This window comes from Rhea americana, unplaced genomic scaffold, assembly GCF_003343005.1.
Source record: "Rhea americana isolate MKP2758 unplaced genomic scaffold, rheAme1 scaffold_25, whole genome shotgun sequence".
Classification (NCBI taxonomy): Eukaryota; Metazoa; Chordata; class Aves; order Rheiformes; family Rheidae; genus Rhea; species Rhea americana.
The window spans coordinates 1,415,004-1,434,475 of NW_028186368.1; the positions used below are offsets into that span (position 1 = coordinate 1,415,004).

The following is a 19,472-nucleotide window of genomic DNA, read 5'->3' on the forward strand; positions in this document are numbered from 1 at the left end:
ATATAAATGATGCTTCCTCCTTTCCCTTTATTTCCCTTTCGTCCTCTCTAATCCCAGGTGAGCCTTCCCTAGGAAACATCAGAAGTACTCTAAGAATAATCCAAATTTGTTCACAGGAATTTGTGACTGATGCAGTATAGCACAAGGCTTCATTTTTGCCTCTCTGTGTTGCATATATGATTTGTGTTATCAGCAGGAGAACCATGTGCACCAGGACTGCCAGATCCTGTTGTCTCAATTCCTCTAAGCTGGCTTGGCCTCAAGTACCAGAATTAAAAGCGACTGATCTACATTGCTCCTAATTCCACTTGTCTCCTAATCAGCCAGGAAATCTCTAAATATTTAGAAGGGGTGAACAACCTTCAGGTCACAGTGTGGCTCTGAGATTACAGTTCCCTTCTAGCCCAACAGCAGCACGGACAGATTTTGCTACTGGCTTTCCAGTTACATCACCTCTTTCCACGACTTGACTCGCAAAGCTCCCAGCCAGGTCTCATCGCTGCCAGTGCCAGGCTGCCTGGATGTGGAGCATAATCCCTTCCAGCAACTCAGGGCACTGGAAAATCTCTTAAATTATCTCAAARATTATGAGCCTAAGGTTGCAATTTAGACTCATTATTACTTGAGGATGGAGGACAGGAAAAAGCCTACTGGGTGGTGGAGTTCAGGCAGCCATGTCCTATAGTCCTCTCTGCAAACTTTGAGAAGTGAACATCAGGACATGCCCTGCCACGATTGCTCCTTCTGATGGCTGGGACCTAGGCCCTTTTTGATTCATGGCTAAATGTAGTCACTGCCTGTTTTGTCCAGTAATTTTAATTTCCCTGCTCCAACCCTAGTTTTAACCCTTAGATGAACAGATAGAGTCCTGTCCATCAGTTTATTAGGCTGCAATAGACAATTTCTCTCAGGCCTTCRCTACATTGTGAAGATCACTGCTGTGTTGGTGACAGTTCTGGGCACAAGTGTCTTCCACGGCATCACATAGCAGAGATGGTGGCTTAGATCTGACAGCTGCAGTRCAAGATCTTATGAGGGAAATCTGGTGCTCCCTGAATACTCCTGTGAGCTGCCTGTGCACCTATTTAAGCGTGAATTCACCTCTCCTGAGCATGAATTACCAGAATGGCACCATATCRTTCCACCTGGTCTCACCAGCAGTGTATATCCTGGAAGTGACGYGCCTTTGTCTCTCCTGGAGATGCCTTGTCTGATGCCTCCTAGAAATACATTTGCCTTTTTCATCACTGTGCCATCCTGGTGCCTCATGAGTATTTCTGAGCATGTTTTTCTCCCCCCATCAGTTCCTGTGGAGGCCTCCCCTGCTCCAGGAATGATGCATAGCCTTGTGCTTTGTACTTTGTATTTCAGCCCATTTTTATTATTCTGGTGTTCAAGATCATCCAGTGCTTTCTGTGCAGTATCCTGATCCTCTTCTCCATTAGCAATGCCTTMCAGTTCACAGCATCAATGACATACTTTCGCATCCTTCTAGCTGTGGGGCCAGCAGGGATTTCCACTGCTAGCTCCTCTCCAACACTATGGCTCTCACACCGGCAGAACCTATTCTCCTCTCTTGATCCACCTTTCATATGTAACTATTCCCAGTTTAACAAAAGATTTCTCATGCTTTACTGAATTCCAGATAGGAATTACAACTACAGCTACCACCTTTTCCTTGCATATAACTGCAATTATCTCAGCAAATAAAAATCCCCGATTAGTCTGGCAGACCTCTCTTAGGTAAAACCTTGGTGCACTTTATTCTGTTCATAGTCATGTCTTTCATTCTTCTCTCCCAATTTTCTTTTAACACCTTAGGCACTGTTGAAATCAGCCTAATCACCTGTCATTGGCAGAACATTTTCTTTCCCCTTCCTTAGACTAGGGTATTGTAATTGCTTTCTTCCCATCACACTGCACAGTTTTCAGCTCAGTGCACGTATTAGAAATCCCTGCACTGCTGGCCATGCCAATCTGCGTCTTTCAGTGTTTCCAGAAGAAGGTGATTTGGGTCACACAAACTCAACTCCTAAAGCTCTTTCAGCTAATTTCTACTTCAGGTGGGGTAATTATATAAAATATTTTAATGTATGCAAACAAATGTTTGTGTTAAATCTTTTTTCCTGCTCTCAGAAGACACCCATCCTGTTCTTCCTTCTGCCATGCACGCCTGAGTATTGAAGTGCTCTTGCTTGCTTTCCAGTTTCAGCTTCTTTTGAGGGGAAGCAGCATCTCCTGAACCTGCTGGTGGTGAACAGCATTGGGTATGTCCTGCGCTTCCTGAAGAAGCTCTGTCGCAGCCTGTTGTGTGACAATCTCTTCAGCAACCAGCCTTTCCAGCAGTACAACACTGTACCAGAAAGCCCAGAGGTGTATGAAAACAGACGGATGGAGGCAGGTAGGCAGTCTGATGAATTTGTGCTCAAGATTTAATATGACTGAAAAATGTCTTCTTTTGGTCCTATACTGTATATCCTAGAAAGCTATAGGTCTGATTTGTAGTATTTTTCCCTAATGGCTACAGAAGAAGGTTTSAGCTGAGATCCACTGTGTTGAGGAGCCCTAGCAGTTTAGTGATAATTTTTTTGATGATTTTATATATCTTTGTTTATTTTATTTCTTTTCCTAAGTAAACAAAGCTCGTGTGATCATATTGTCCATCTTTCTCCAAATGCTCTCCATAACTTTGGGCCATACTTGACTCAGTGGAGAATTCTCAAAGAGATTAAGCTCCACATTTTTCAGGCTGACAGGTAGACAGAGGGGAAATTGCTGTCTCCATGCAGCTCAACCCCTGTATTAGACACTAGAGAATCTCCATAGACTACCAAGCTTCCTCTTCTCACAGACCTACTGCAGAGCACTGTTGGGAACGTGCCACTACCAGCTGAGTGTTTCTCATGTCTGCTTGCCCTCATCCCCACTCCCCGGGGAGGCTGTTCACTGTGTTGGCTTGCTGCTTCATCTCCAATGGGAGGTGGTGAGGTTGRGTGAGCAATGCCTCCCACTGAGCGCATGTGTGCCAGCGAGCACAACCTATGCTCTCGGGGCTACTTCAGTGTGAACAGGGAATGACCATCAYAGCTGGAGGGCTCTGGCCTGGTACTGCCCCAGCGCTTGGTTAGTGGTGAGCTCCTGCTCATGCACATCACTTTTTGGAGAGATGAGGTGCAAAGCAGCATGGTCCGCCTTTGCCAGAAGGAGGTCTTACCAGGTGAGGAAGGTGCTTGAAGCAGAGGTGTTTTGGCAGTCCAGGGGGTACATGAGCATCCCCAGCCATTACCATGCCGAGAGGCACCTACACTGAGCAGCCCCCAGGCTCCCATTTCGGATACATGCCTRGGTTTCCTCCATGTGGTAAGGGGCACCCCCTACTCAAGCGCCCAGTACCGGGCCATGTCTGCAGTGGTGATGCCATGCAGAGGCACTGCTCTGAGGGAAAGTGCGCAAATTGAGGAAGGCTGGAGCAATCCAGCTGCCCCTTTTCTCTGTGAAGGCATATTACAGGGGAGCAAAGGAAGAAACCCAAATTGAAAAGCAACATTGTTCTCATTTGCAGCAAACTGGATTTATGTTTATGAGAAGTTCAGGGATTTCTGCAGCGCTGTGTGACTGCAACCCAGAAGGCATTTGCATGTGCACAGCCAGGCTGCATGAGAGGGAACTCTCCTACTACTTTACATGCTTGTGTTATACTCCAAGCATCTCCYTCCCTATGCAATTTAACTAAAAACATTCACACTGACCCTGCCTCAGCCATCGAGGAAATACTATCTGTGCCCCAGATCAGGCAGGAGATGTAGACTGGGGAAGGACCCTCCTCACTGGACTCTCCTGCTGCTGCTTCTCGGGCAGTTATTAGCCCTCCTCAGGGCAGTTTGGGCTTGGGCAGCCCTTCGCATGGCTAGTGCCGGCCTGGGCTCCCCTCCTTGTGCCAGGGAGCGGGATGGTAGAAGAGGCAGCGGCTCTTTGGATTTGTGAAACAGCTGAAGGCGGTGGCCAAACACAGGGTTAACTCCAGCCCTTCCAGGCTCCAGCTCGCTACCTTCAAGCGCAGTTGCTCTGCAGGAGWCTAAGCCGAATCCCTGGGGGTAGGAGCAGTGGTGAGATGCACTGGCCTGCTCCGGAGAGAGCAATAGCGGTAGGGCAGCACAACCTGCCGTGTTTCAGCAGGACTGCAGAGAAGGGGGTTGCCTGCTGCACCAGGGTCGCGGGCAGGGGAGAAGCCTGGTCACCCAGTGAGCGGTGGGGAGGATATTGCCAAAAATAATAGCAAGCACACACATGATTGAGAAAGCAATCTCTCACGGAAGTGCTGAGCAACAGTTCCTGAAACAAACCCTTATTAGTGTAAACTCCCCAGCCTTGCTGCCGTGGAGGGGTGAGGATTTGGGCTGGTGGCATAGGCACCTCCTGGGGAGTATCGGTCCTGTTGGCAGCTCAGCAGCACTCCCTGCCCCGGCCGGGCGGCAGAGCATCCCGGCCCTGCCACTTGTGRCTGCTGCAGGGCTGCTGGCCGGCAGTGAGCAGTGCTGTCCCCAAAGCAGCTCCAGCGGCTCTCACAGCTCCCTGAGCCACTGGCCGCAAGAAGAGACTCTCCTCTCACCAAAGGCTGACAGAAATACAGCGGAATGAGACCGAGGTCTAGATAACCTGTGCTTGCAACTAAGCTCCARGGTGGTTACAGGCTGGCTCTGCCGTACCCACCTTGCATGAATGTCATAGTGCTTTTGCTTCCACTGGTGGCTTCCCTGGTTTCCCTTGGAGTTTTCAAGTGCTTTTAATGTTCATGTAAGGGCCAGGAGGCAGAGCTGCAAAATTCCCTTCCAAATTCAGTGTGTTTTGGCAAGGTGAGATTTCCTCCTCATGCTGGACCCTTCCTTCCTTTCCTGGCCTAAAGACATGTCCTTAAGGTGGAGAGAGTCTCAGGTGCGGTCTGCTCAGACTGCCCCAGAGGGAATTGCAGTGGTGGGCTTTGTGGTGGAGATATTGTACCCTCAGGACCACACTGGGATGTGTCCTCTGCTCTCACACAGCCCACAAAAGAGACAGGTGGCAGTGGGTTATGGGGATTTCACCCTCACAAACACGTGAAGCCTAAAACTGAGCTTGCTATTTCAGCAGGCACATCGTCCTCACCAGCTGGCAGAGAGAGAGAAGGAGCCACCTCTGGAGGAAAGACCAGAGGTGCTCTGCATTGCTTTCTGCAGAAGCCTGACCACAGGCGGGGGGAGACTGGTTGGATGCTTAACCAGCTACCTAGGTGTCTGTCTCTATGTGGTTTGGACACATCCGTGTGTGAGGCGACAGGCACTTGTGTCTGCTCCGCTATCCTCATCTTTCATCTGCGGTTGCATTAGCCCTGGCACTTACCATGCAACACAGGAGGCTGACAGAGTGTAGTGCTATTACACAGCAACCTGTTGCTATTAGTTTGAAATGGATAATATCAGCTCCACATGAATCATTTCCAGCTCTTTAGGACTGAATAGCTCACGAAAGAAAACATACTTACCTTCACCGTCATACTCGTATAGGAAATATGAGGGACAGCTAGTGAGCCTGTGTACTTTAATCCTGCTCCAGGAGTCACTGGTTATAAATTACTGTTTTGCTTTGCATTTATCTTTTCTTAGACATTTTAGATATTTTTTTCCCTTTTGAAAAAGCTTTCTGACATGTCCAGATTTCTTGACTGTTGAGTGTCAAATTCTGTCATCATACACACCTCACACAGCAGCTTATCCCAGACTGGGTGCTAGTCTCGTTTAGTGTTTTAACACGAGCAGGACAGGGAGCTTAAGTCAGTAAGGGAGCAGCCTGGTTACAAGGTGTAGAGTATTTTGCATTGTGCCCCAGGGTGTAGGTTGGAAGGCTGGGGCTGGTTTCGGTACAGTTAGTATATAATTTGGGCAATCTGCAAGATTGCTGGCCAGCCTCAGAGTGGGCACAAAGGYAGTAAAGGAGGAATTAGCTCCAATATGTAAAGCCATTGCCATGGGGAATTTTGGAGAGGGGAAAACCTGCCTCTCCTCCAGGGAGCTCGTGGCAGCTCAGGAGCAGTCTGTCTGTGGCTGTGCTGCACATGGACAGGCCTACCACCCTTCACGCAGCTCTCTTCTGGAGTCAACCCAATAAATTATGTTCCTATTCATAATGACATTCAGTAGCTCTGCTGACACCAGTGGAATAATTCCAGTTTAAGGCGCCAGAGCTTGAACCACTGAGTTTATCGTCAATGCTGCAATCTCTGAGTCCCCTTCCCACCTCCACAGGAGCCAGTGTTTCTYTGCAGCAAGGTCACACAGGCAGAAACAGGCCCCCTCCCCACCGGTGTGTGTCACCAGCACAGCAGGCAATTTCCCTGTAGCCGTAGTAGTGAGAAGGACCCTGGGAGCTCTTCACACAGATGGGTTTAGGAGACCCTCTGTGTCTGAGTAGGTCTTGTGAACACTGCGGCGCCATAATGAAGCACCACAGGGAAGTGTGGAAAGCTGCCACATTTTTCATTATTGGTGTTCTCCAGCTTGTAATGGAGATGTTCTTTCTTTCAAAATCATGTGCCTTTCAGCCTTGTGAACCAATGAATTTAATACATGTATTGACTTCAGCACAGTTACTCTTGATTTACATCCKCAGAAGTGGAAGGAGAAGCCGACATCGTGTCCAGTCATATTAATCCACTTATACTGTTCAGGAGGCACCTTTTAACCTTGCCCTGAAGCACATGCCCCTAAGCCATTACTCACCTATGCTCACAGTAAACTGCCAAATGCTAATTGCTCCATAAAGGCCAGGTGGGATTTGTTGATATATGCGTATATCACTTAGACTGATGTTTTACGTGTCTGAGAACGACGCACTCACAAAGCTGCATGCAGCACTCGCTTCTGCAGTTATTTTGTYGGCGGCATGTTGCCTTCCTCGCACCTGAGCCTCCTGCACTCTGTATGCCCTGCTAACACGTATTGCAGTCCAGCAACCCTACAYGTGGTATGAGTGCCCCTCGCTAACCTGCCCCTAAAGGCAGTGGCTTCAGTGACTTGGCATGTCTGGGGACATATCCCACAGCTCTTTCTCCCAGATAGTTTTGTCAGCTATGAGGGGACTTCTTGGCTTGTGAGAGCAATGGTGGGGAGCAGCTGTGGAACGACTTCCAGGACTTCACCCATGGAGATGCCTGGCTTCATGTCTGAGTTTCAGTGATGGYTGAGATGTCATCTGGCACCTGGATTCAAAGCACATCCAGCCCTGCACCCCAAACTTTTTTGTGTGAGTGGCAGTGAAGCTGGAGTTAAAATGATGGCAAGATCTGGGTAAACTCTACAGTTACTGCTGTAAAGTGTCAGGTGCTACATGGATAAGATGCCAACAGGGAGGGTACCCTGTTAAGTGCCCCCAACTGCACCATCTGCATTCAGCTTTTGTTAGTCCTCCCATGCTGAGCCAACAGAGGCTTGAGTGCATGCATGGAAAAGAGACATTTCTGGAGCACGCACATGCTCTTGATATGCACCTATGCAATGTTAGACTGTTATTTTTTTGGAAGGAGCTGTGTTTTCTATAAAACTTCCTCTTGCCATTCTGATGGTGGGTGCAGAAACTGAAGCAATGTTTCTCACAAAATCTAGGATGCTGTCCCATGTGGGAAGCACTGAACTTGACAAGCATCCTCTGCTTTTTCCTATCAGTCAATCCTTTCCTTGCTCTTTTTGTCCTGAATGTTCAGTTTTCATTCCATTGTGTTGTTAGACATTTGCTTTGCTCCACACAGAGAGCATGGCTGCATTTAAGTGGTAGCTGCAGCTGCTGCTTTGCCCAAGGRCTCATGTGGCCACCATCTATCCTTGTCCTCCGCAGTGGGGAAGACAGGAAAGTCTGTGAAGAAGGAGCCCTCTAGCCTTGCTCCTCTCCCAAATCCGGGTCAAATATGTATGTTGGAGAGACCTGTTGTATGGTTACATACTATATGGTGTCCCCTACCTCTATCTGCAGCGGAAAAAACCTCTTGCTCTGCTAGTGGCTGGAGGTAGGGSCCCCATATGGAGCAGAAGCATAGCAGTGGAAGCACTTTATGCTACATCCATGCCTCAGTATATATAGGAGGGTGAGTTCCTCACGTATATATGAACTCGAAAAGCTTGTATGAGAAGTGCCATAGCAGTGCACTGACAGAGTGTGACTCATGGTTGGCAAGACACCAGGCTGGGAGTCAGGAGCTGGATTTTGTCAGAGACTTTCCCATTGATTGCACGAGCAGGTCACCCTTCCCTGCCATGTGTTTCTTTCAGCATCTTTCCAATGAGGGCAATGATTCTTGGCACCAAGTCCAAAGCCCTTCTGAAACCATGCTAGGAAAAAGAATAACATGATAGAAAACTRTATATTGTTAGGATAAGTATTTTCTGCTCAAAGTACCAAATAAAGAATGGCTCTGAAATTTCAAGCCCTAGGAGCTTGAAAATGTTGTCTTTCCCCTTCCTAGTGCTGTGACTTGTTTAATCTTGTCTTGTTGCATGCTATGAGGAACAGTGCTCCTGGCTTCACAGCACACTCAGAATAAATGGCTTTTATGGCTATCAAGCTATTGCTTGAGCTCTCTTTAGCGTTTAATTACCTTCAAAGGCCATTTATTGCCTCATATATTCCCTTACCATGAACATTATCCCTTAAACAATAAATAAAATATTAAGGTCACACTTAAAGAGGGAGCAGAGGAACTGCGTGAGCCATTCAGTCACAGTCAAGTCTARTGTAAAATGTTTGTCTCATCTTTGGGGCACTTGACTGCAGAGCTTGCAGCGGGGCAGAGGAAGGATGGAATGGCTGCAGGCATTTCTTCCTTCCTTGCACCAGCCCTTTCCAGACCCAACCCTGGCAGGTTCATGGAAGGGTGTCCCACCCCGAGGACACCCTGATTTGAGGTCCCAGTAGCAGCAGAGGTGCAGGATTGATTCCCTGAGTTGAAATCAAAGGTGGTAACTCTGCAGCAGAGCAGAAAGAGATGGAAATCCAGCTCAGCTGCATTTTATTTGGTCGTTCAAAAATCCCAGGAAGGGATAGAAAATGCTTAGGATGGTATGAGAGGTAGAAAGTCAAAACAAGAGAGTGACTTAAAAGAGGGAGTCAAGCAATGCTCCTTGCAGTGAGATCTGTTAAGCTGTGAGGTGTTTTCCTGAAGGTGGTAGTAGGGGGTCTAGCATTGGAGCTCCTTAAATCTAGACMAACAGAGCTGATTAGTGTAGTAATGAAATGTACACTAAGGGGCAAATCTTGCCCTGACAAGAAGCAAGATAAGAAATGTATGGGACAGATGAAGGTCACCTATGGTATAATTTGCCTGAATTTTATAGAACTGAGAGGACTGGATACATTGGCCTTTCTGATCTACAAGCTGTGTGATTACTGTTTATTAGCCCTCACATGAAGAAAAAAATCTCTTTCTGTGCCTTTAAGTTTATAAAATTGTGGATCCCAAGGAATAAAGCTGTCTTGCCTCCTTGGATGAACAGATACACCCTCCAACTGTAAGTCCAAACCAAACCCTCCTTCCCAGCCTCCTTCAGGCTATTTTACCTCCTCAGTCTGGGGTGGGGGAAAAAAAATCACTTTCGAAAAGCTCCTGTTCAAAGTCAAGTGGTTAAACACTTTACGCAGCAACAGGCGAGGYGAAGCACAAGTGCCCTTCTTTATTCAACCAGCAACGCTTTCAGAGCGATGGCTTGTGCGGAGCAAGGCCAACGTGGGACCAGCTACACGCAGGAGCATGCATAGACACCGTTGAGAGCCCTGGTCAGTGAATCACATGTTTGTGACTCTGTTTTAGCTTGAAAGGGGCTTCCTCTTTCTGTAGGGCTATATGAGTCCTTTACGCGRTGTCCAGTGTTAGGAGTTAGTAGTCAATGCCTTCGTTTTAAATGGTTTAAATGAAAAATCAAGCTTGAATTTCTCTTCCTAAACTTGTTCTWAGACTGTTAAATATTGATACAAAAATCTCTGATCCAGTACGGCTGTATTTCAAGCAGTCAGATCAACAGATGTAGGACAGGCAACAGGCCGCAACTGATGCCAAAAAATTTACCACTTGTCCAAGTGCAATGTGTATTAGCCACTGCGACCTACTAGATTTTTCACAGATGCCAGGGAGAAAAAGATGATCCTGAAGACCCTTACCTTGTACCAGTTCATGCCATGTTAGATAACATTACTTGTGAGCCACATGCAATGTGTCACTGTATGCTCTGCTGGCCCACAAAATCTGTGGGCAATTAGATACATATTTCCTTGCTTTAGGGTTGCAGTTGTAACCAAGATAACAGAAAAATTGGATTTGGGAATATAGGGGAGCTATGAGGGTCACCAAAGCCAGTGCTTGCTAAGTTAAACACAGAAGTAGGAATGTTTTGGATGAGAGATACAGGCTTGCTCATGTTTCGTGAGTCTGCATAAGAGGGCTCCAAGGTCTCGTCGTACTGTGGRTTCTCTAGTTTCTGAAACTGCTTTGTGCGTGCAGGGTTTGGGTTTCCATCTCCATGGGAAAGAAGTGGAGCCATTTGCTATGGGCTAAAGGGGAGTGTGGTGTTTAAGCCATTTTAATTTACAGGTTTCAAAGCAGAGTTTGAATTTTTTCCAGAGGAGTTCACTAATTTCTTCTTGGATGTTCTTCAGTTTTTCAGCTCATTTTTTCCCCTGTGTTTCGCTCTTTTTTAACCTTTGAATTTAAAGATAAAAAGACTCCTCCTCCTTTACCTATTTTGTCTTTCCAACCTCATTTTGCTACTGAGCAAATGGAAGCCCCTGCACCACTGCATTTCCAGTTCTGTGGAAATAAAACATCCATTTTTTCTTGAAAAGTCTTGGCCCCTGTTAAATCAACARTGCTCCCCAGCTCCTCAGGATTTATTTATTAGCGGTAATTATACAGAGTGCATCAAAGTGCTTTTTGGAATGTAGTAACATGCAGCATCTGCCTCGAGAACATTCATCTGTCGGCAAAACGAGGGCAGAGCAGGAGATTAGAGCAATTAAGCGAGTCACGGGAGCACATCACGCGKCTACGAAGGCAGGGAGCTCAGTGTTTCTGGCAGGAGGGTTGAGGCTGCCAGCAGCAATGAGGAAGRTAAGGTTGCGAGGTGAGGAGCGTTACTGCTCCAGAGCAGATCAAGCCCAGCGTGTCCTCTTCTCTCACTGAAAATAAGCCACCACAGCAAGTTTTGAGCAATGCAGCTCTTTATGGTGGGCATCAAGGAAGGAGTGAGGTTGCAGGAGGGATTTAAATGAAGAGGAGGCAGCAGCTCAGCAGACTTGAGCGGGGAAGCCGGAGTTAAGGAAAATGCAGCAGCGCTGGGGGCGAGCCCCGGGCAAGGCCAGCTTCCCCGGCAGCACAGGGGAGCCACGGGGAGCCAGGGGGACTAAGGGAGCCGAGGCTTTAGGGCCCAGCCATGTGGGATCTATGTGATAGGAGAAACTCCAGAAAAAAAGTCAGAAAGAACAGCTCAGCTGCAGCACTGGACAGAGAGAAATGAAGAAAGACTTTATAAAATATCCTATACTTGCATATAAACACATGCACAAGCCCATACTTTATACATACACTGCCTAATTTCTGGATGAGGCTGTTAGTTATTATTAGGCAACTAATGGGTAGCAGTTTATTTTTCAGTTACTACACTTTGCTCCAGACATCTCAGTTAACRTGTCTCAAATAATTTGTTTTCCAAGCAAAAAATCACTATTAAATATTTTAAGTCAGTACTGACCAGTAAAATTCAGGGAAAATCACCATGATGATAATAGAAGAAAAATGCATTAAGTACTTAATCTGCACAGAATCCTAGTATATGGCATACATAGGAATGCATAATTTCCAAATAATGTAACAGTTTTCATAGAGTGCATTCTATATATGGGGGGGGATGCTACTATGTATACACTGCTAATCAATAATTATTATATTATTGCATATGGGATACATTATAAACTACCTGGAGAGTAAAGCACCTCCAGCTTCTGCTAGAAGGTAGTCCTATGCTAAGACACCAAACTAAACATCTCTGATAAATTTCTTTTTCATGATGAATACTTTGGTGTAAAATAAAGTCAAAGGTGAAGATCAGAAATCAGCAGGAAGAGACCAAAGTAAGAATTTTTAAAAGCCAAATTCCTAGGTCATTGAAGCCCCTTTGCCTTCACTCATGGATATTCAGTATCAACAATTTGCTTACACTGTAAGATAGGACTCAGAAGTCTCCATTTATTCAATCATCCTCAAATCCTTTAAAAAGATTCTCTATGGGTTATTTATACACACRAACACCTTTTATTATTAAACTTGATTTATTTGTCACCAGCTAGCTTGCGATTTTGCTCTACCTTTATACTCAGTTTGGACAATTAAACCATGTTGATCTGCTCCCAGCCAGCTTCATTTCCCGGTTCTACTGCATTAAACACAATGTGCCTGTTGTCTAGCCTGCAAACACACAAGGGAAATTGTTCAAATAATGAAAAAAATTGCCTACACTGAAGTCCTTGTAATCAGGACTACACTGGATGTTGTAAAATTCAGATTCTTGATGTTAACAACTAGACTGGTAGCATCTCTTGGGGGAATTCTGCATTTCAGTTACCGCAGAATATTTTTTAGCAGCTRGGGCACGGCAAGACGATGCCTGTTTCAGTGTAGCGCTGAGGAGCGTCTGTATGCCCGGGCAGTAGGCATGGGGGTGCGAGAGCTGGCTCCTGGCCAGCTGTGCACCAGCAAGCACGTGGTGCTGACACCTCGCAGAAATGCCTGTGAAGGGGCCACGTCATATTTCCGTTGTGTTGCACATCTGGACCGGCAATGGAGCTAAAAGAAAAGAGCTGGTGYTGTAATCCCAGAGCAAATCACAGCAGACTGGAAATCTTAATCCATCACAGGAGGCTCTTATCTTTGGATAGATGTATGCTTACGCTACAAGGAAGATAAGGTGTAAGGTCCATTTCTGACTGGATGGAAATGCATGAGGGTGRTTGACAGACACAGAAAAAGTTATTTTGTAATCTTTTAAGAGCTGAGGTTCAAATAGAAGATAGCAGTTCAGAACTAAGGCATGTCTTTCTGGTAAATACCATTTAGATTTCTCTGTTCTTTTCCTCTCCATTATCTCAGGTTTAGATGAGTTGAAAATGATGGTTAAACTCCACTGAAGTAATTTCTCTGCATTTCTGTCTTTGCTTTTTATGTTTTCCCACATTTTTTTTAATTCTTACATGAAGACTGAGATGCAGGTTATTTAACTCTTGCTAACTGAAGCTCATTAGACAAAAATGTCACTTCTAAATATAGGCACATGTTGTATCAAAAGCTTCCTAATGGACAGTTAATAYAGCTGTGACCCTCTCCCCAGCGCACATGAGAAAAGCAGGTATTTGCCTGGAGCTCCTCCTTGAAGCRTATTGCTTACCAAGCCACAGAGCATCTGGTGACTCACTCCAAACTTCATAACTAAAGAAAATAGAAATGGGTATGAGGTTTGATGAAAGAGTTGCACAGGTTTGTAAAGCCGTGCTCCTAGTGGTCTCAACGAAAGGAGGAGAAATAYAGCTAATTAGGGAGCCTATTAACAAGAACTGTAACAATTAGAGTGTTTCTCACTGTCTAAACACTGGAGTGAGACAGGGTCCTGGGTCAGACCCTACATCTCTTTTACTCACCTCTTGGCAAGAGCAAAACAGTAAACTGAAGCTCAGCGTGGGGGCAAAATGGGTGACTTTGGCTAGTGGGACTTGGCCTCTTTTCAGAGACTCTCAGCAGCTGATTAAAACTGTCCCCTCCGCTGGCATACGACTATGACAAATGCCACCCTCATGCGGGGAGCTGGWACCAAGCTCAGGAAGAATAAAATACAAGTGAAAGTAAAAATATACAAGGAACCTTTTAAAAGGATTTTGACATTGCAGTTGGCTCCTCTTAAAACAACTGGGAGACGAGAAAAGACTGGCCCCAGCTACAACAGAGGAGATGTCTGAAAAAGCTATGATATCATGCCGCTTAAAATACAGAGTTCACATCTGGTCAAGCCATTATAGAAAAAATATGAGAGCACTTAAAAAGGTACAGGGAAGGGTCAAAGGGCAAAGCCCATCACCAAACACTATGAGGAACAGAAGAAAAGATAAAAAAAGGAAGAGTGTGTTGGAGAAAAGAAGGGAAGAAATCTATATGGGCTGAGAGGAAAAGACATTAATGGGGAATTTAATTAGAGCAAGTAAAATGATAAAGCTTTGCAGGTAGCAGAGTAAGGGTTATGAAATGATACTAGAGAAAAGTATTAGTCTAGAAGTAAGGGCAGGTGTCCCAGGAAGCTACTGGTGCATTCAAGATGAAATCTCCGGTTTATCTCWAAAGTGCTGGTGAGGGTTTCCATGAGCATTCCCTGTGCAACGTGTGCGGCAGGGACAGTGCAAGGAGGGCACAAGCCCGTTGCCCTGGAACACATTGGTGGGTTATGGTGTTGCCAAGAAGCCTGGCTGATGGATTTTGCTTCCGAGAGCCTTGCTTGGGATTTCTTGGCAGAGGCTCCCTCTGTGTAGCTTCAGCCAGAGCATTTGTAGATTAACTGGCATTGTGGAGACAGAAAGTCAGACGGAAGATGCCCAAGTCTAGACAGAGTTCATTAGACCAAGTACGGGGCACTGAGTGTACATGCCCTAGTCTCCGGGCATAGGGGTGCCTCACTCCTGGTGTCTGTAGTTTATAYCCCAGCTGTAGGAGCTGGGTTGATGACCTCAGACAGACGGTTTCTGAGCTGTGCTGCAGGCAGAGGTATTCATCATTGTTATTAAAAACAACTAAAAATAAGGTAGTTGTATGCCGTGCAAAACTGCTAACATCGCTCTGAATGCTGATCCACAGAGGTTACTTCTTGCCTCAGCACAGCCTCCACCRACTGTCCCTAGGCTCTGTTTGAGGCTCAGGGTGTGGAGTTAAGACACTGCTGTATTATGTGAAGTGTAAAAGCATACACAGGTAAGCTGATCAGTGCTTTCCCTCTCCCTGAGCGCTGTGCAGTKGCTGGCATCCAGCCCCTGCATGCCCTGGCGCCGGCTCACCTTTGTCTCTCAGCTGTCCCACCGTGGGAAGGGTGGTGGGAGCAAAGTCAGGGGGAGATTAAATAGTGAAAACAAAGGATCTATCCTCAGCGCAGCCTTCCCGGGCGAGGCGTGAACAAGCTTTACCTGGATGCAGCTTCTCTGTGGATGTGCAAAAGAGACCCTTTTAATTAGGTGTGGGCAGCTACAGGCTCTCTGGTCTAAGTTTTCTGGTAAATCTACTCCAACGTCAGGTTCTGCTGTCCAAGCATCAACCTTTGGGCAAATTCAAGGCCTGATGGCGTCAGGAAAGGAATAGACAGATGAATGAACAGGTGAGATGAATTGAATGGGAACAATCTGTGGAAGAAGCGGATATGCAGGTCAGCATGGCAGGAGGAGGCAAAACAGAAAAGGCAAATGGAAAAGGAGCTGGTAAAATAGAAAAGGGTGACATTGCTGGCATGGGAAAACAAAATTAGAGTTGGTGCAAGGTCAAAATGTGGGAATGCGATGGAAGAAGCAGTGGAAAGAGATCATGGGGAAGAGTACAGGGAGGAACAGGACATGGGGGATATACAGGAAGTCAAGGGAAGGGCCTAAGTCTGATACCTCGAGGGAGAGGAGGATTTAACACATGGGAGAGACACGGGAGCAGGAKCAAGTGAGGAAAGTGGCAAGAGCACTTATATTCGGCCTGGGAGGAGATAGGACAGACTGGAGAGGAAAGGAGTAACTCTGGAGTGCAGATAGAGGAAGGAGGAAGGAAAGGTTTTAGTTGATTTAATTTTATTTTAGATAAACTAAACAAGAAAAGTGAGAGATTAGATTTACCTAAGAAAACGTCGACTAAGAATCATCCTTCCTGGGTGTACTCTGCTCTCCATTTCCCGCCTGGCTTGAAACTGATTTTCTAATGCACAGTGGGAGATACAATTTTTTTGTGTTTCTGGAGCATCCCTATTCCCAGATGCTACCAAAGATCCATTATATACATTCTGTATACATGCATACAGTATACCTCCATGTGGCACACTGCAGTGACATGCAAATACCCCAGAGGCAAAGAACTTACATGTCATAAATGTGAGAGACAGGATAAATATTCTTCATCCTAATGGAGAGCTGGGGTCCAGAAAYGACGGCTGGCTTGCCCAAGGTCACCCCAGAGGTCTGTAACAGAGCTGGGATTTGAGCTTCTCTCTCCAAGGTTTCAGGCTGTTGTTTAACTCTCAGTGGTAYATATTCAGGAGCCTTGCTGGGAAACCTAGAAGTTGCTACTTTAAGAATCCCAGCTAAGGAAACTTGTATTTTAGATTGGGAAGCAGGTCATTTTTCTTTCCTCCTTTGCTGAGCTTAAGTGTGCTGTATATTACAGCCTTGGACTTTCCAAACTAGTCACCTTTGGGCCATTTATGGAAAGGAAAACTAATTCAAAATGGCTTGATCACCCCACGTCGGTGAACAATTGTAATGGAGACTATTGTGCTCAAAGTAAAGGCTGCAAGCAGTTCTTTCACATAACCTGCTGTAAGACATTGCATACTAATTTTTCAGTGGTGTGCGCTCTTCTGCTGACTACCTAGAAAATAAAATACAGTAGTGCAACAGAACACAGAAGGGCTGAACTACAGATTTATGAAACTRTTGCATTGTAAACCTCAATATGTCTTCAGAAAATGTTTTTCCCTAATTGGTCAAAGTGGGATTAGTAGCTGTGAAAGCCATGCATTTTACAAGGCCCTCTGGGAGCTTACAAAATGCAGATRCTTTCATACAGATCCTTGCTTGAGTCCTGACTCGTGCAGCTTCTTCTTTGTGGTGCAGACTAACAGGAAGATAGAGAAATATGAACCCCAAAAGTCTTTGGGAACTTCCAGCCAGCAGAGCCTGTCCCTCYTGCTGCCTCTTGTGCCACGGTAATGCAGCCTCTGGGCCCCTGTTGCATGTGCCCTTGCTGCAGTCCTCCCTCACCCCATGGGGTGGCTTCTCAGAGTGGAGAAGACATTGATCATAGGATCAGAGGATAACTGAGTTGGAGGGGACCCCAGGACTTCTCTAATCCAATCATCTGCTCAAGCAGGGTCAACCATGGGATCAGACTGAGTTGCTCAGGACTTTGTCCAGTCAGATCTTGAAATCCTTCAACGATGGAGATGACACAACCTCTCTGGGCAACCTGCTCCACTGCSTCACTGTCCTCATAGGGAAAACATTTCTCCTTTTATCAGTTTGAATTGCTCTTGTTTCATTTCTTTTCTTGGTCTCTTACTTTCCACCATCCATCACTGAAAAGCCTGGCTTCATCTTCTTGGTTGACCTCCCTGCAGGTGTTGCAGCACAAGTGCTCCAGCCCCTGCCTGTCCTGACCTACGCTGAACTCRCTCCAGTTTGGCAATGTCTGTCTCGCACCGGGGAGACCAAAATGACACAGTACCTACATGCGCTCTCATGAGCGCTGAGTGCAAGGGGATAATCGYTGTCCCCAACCTGCAGGCTGTGCTGCTGTTAATGCAGCCCTGGATGCTGTTGGCCCCTGCTGTCAGGGCCCCCAGCTGATTCACACACAGCTCACTGTCTGCTACAACCCCCAGCACCTGAGATGGTGTTTAAAAACTGGAAAATCAAGGTGAATGATGTCTCTGCCCAGAAATCCAGACATTTTACAATAGAGCGCAATCAAATYGGTCAGGCAAGATTTACCTTGCTAAATGCATACCGATGGTTCCCAGTCACATCTTCTCCTTCATGTCCCCCGACACTCTCCGAGCTTCTGGTATGGGGGCATGAAGTGCACCTGCCTCCTCCTGCCATGAAGTGCTGGTGGGATAACAAATCTCTGTGCAGCTGACGTCCCGTGGGCCTGCTTGCCACGCATGGGGAGCTCTGCCGGGGGTGGAAGGCCACTGCAGGGCACACAGAGAAAATACCCCCCCTTTCGTACTGCTCTGTGCAGTCTCTCCCTCTGAAAATTATTCATTCCGGAAGAATATCATTTATTCTACCAATGGGGACATACGTTCTAGCRTCACTTGCATTTGGGTCATGATGTCAAGCTTTGAAGTCTAGAGATTTTTCTTAAAGCGATGGCAGTGCAGATTGTAAGCAGCGCCCAGAATTGGCACCMTGGCTGGGTCCTGCAGTGGCACAGACCTGCAGGGACAGGCTCTAGTCTGGGCCTCAAGCTCCTCACTTGATCAAACCAAGGGAAAGCAGTGCTGGGAGGAAGGCAATGTGGCAGGCATCTCCCACCTAGCTCTAGATAACTGATTGGGGCAGGAAAAATTCAGTTTCAGAATTCAGATCACCCTCACCCAGGGCTGAAGCGCACTCTGGGAACCGCTCTTCATCCCATCCTGTCTGAGGGCAAAGAAGGGAGCAGATGTACGGGGACAGGGTGAGGAAAGSATGCATGGGTGTCGCTTTGCCCCATCACCAAAAGCACAGTCTATTTTTCCTTAATCTAACCATGGCTTGCATTTTGTCAAGAGCCCCTCCTGATCGGGGAAGTGACTCTCTGGTTCGTTGCTCTTCTAGCCGACTGACAAGACATATCGACTTGAAGACTCTTAAAAGGCTTGTTTTTCAACCTGGCTGCTTGAGACTCTTCCACTGTCTAATGGCAACAAGAATGTCACTTTTCAGATTTTCCTTTCTTGAGGAGCCCAAAGCAGAGAAAGGTGGAATAAATTCACCTAGATCAAGAAAAGAGTCTTAGGTAGAGTCAGGACATAACTGACATTGTCTGGCTCCTAATCATAATGTCTTACACAGCTTGTAGGTGTCCTTCCATGGGGGAATTCATCAGTGTAGGACTTATTTTATACACGCTACTGAGAATGCTGACATCAGCCAAAAAATCCCTGGTGTCCACTTGCAAATTTTGGAGTCATTGATATCCATAGTAATAATAGCTGTATGCTATTTATCTAGCAGTGCTCTTTTAATGTTCTGTTTGTTGTTTTGATAGTCTGTATCTTCTTCATATTGTAATCATATTAAAAGAGCATTCTTTTCCTGGAATAAAGAGGTAATGATTCACAAGAGGCATAATTATTCCATGTGGTGCAGGCAGGATGCTACCAAAAGAGCTGTCTTCTTTATGTGTAAGAGGCTTTTATTGCAAGTGTTCTACACAGTAATTAAATTCCTTTGAATGAGAAGGCTTGATGAGATTTTCTTTGGTTTATTGGGAGGAGTCTGAAAAGCAAGGTATTTAGCTCAATTGCTATACAATTTTGGCATCTGTTGGAAGCTAAGGAGAAAGGTTCAGAGTGTCTGATTCCCATTTCTCTAACGCTAGTATTATGTTAGCAGAACTTTGCTGCATTCATCTGAATTACACTGTATTTGTATTTGTGCAAGAATCAAGCTCAGAAAGCCCTGGCAGAAAG

The 19,472-nt window shown here is 46.1% G+C and overlaps 1 protein-coding gene across 1 annotated transcript in view; it reads left to right on the forward strand.

The window, feature by feature from the left end:
- The window catches only part of SCML4 (Scm polycomb group protein like 4), a 70,351-nt gene that overhangs the window by 34,231 nt on the left and 16,648 nt on the right, over positions 1–19,472 (forward strand). The window contains exon 5 of the mRNA XM_085306979.1: positions 2,207–2,401. Within this exon, the coding sequence (XP_085163105.1) occupies positions 2,207–2,401 (195 nt within the window). The remainder of the gene's footprint in view (positions 1–2,206; positions 2,402–19,472) is intronic.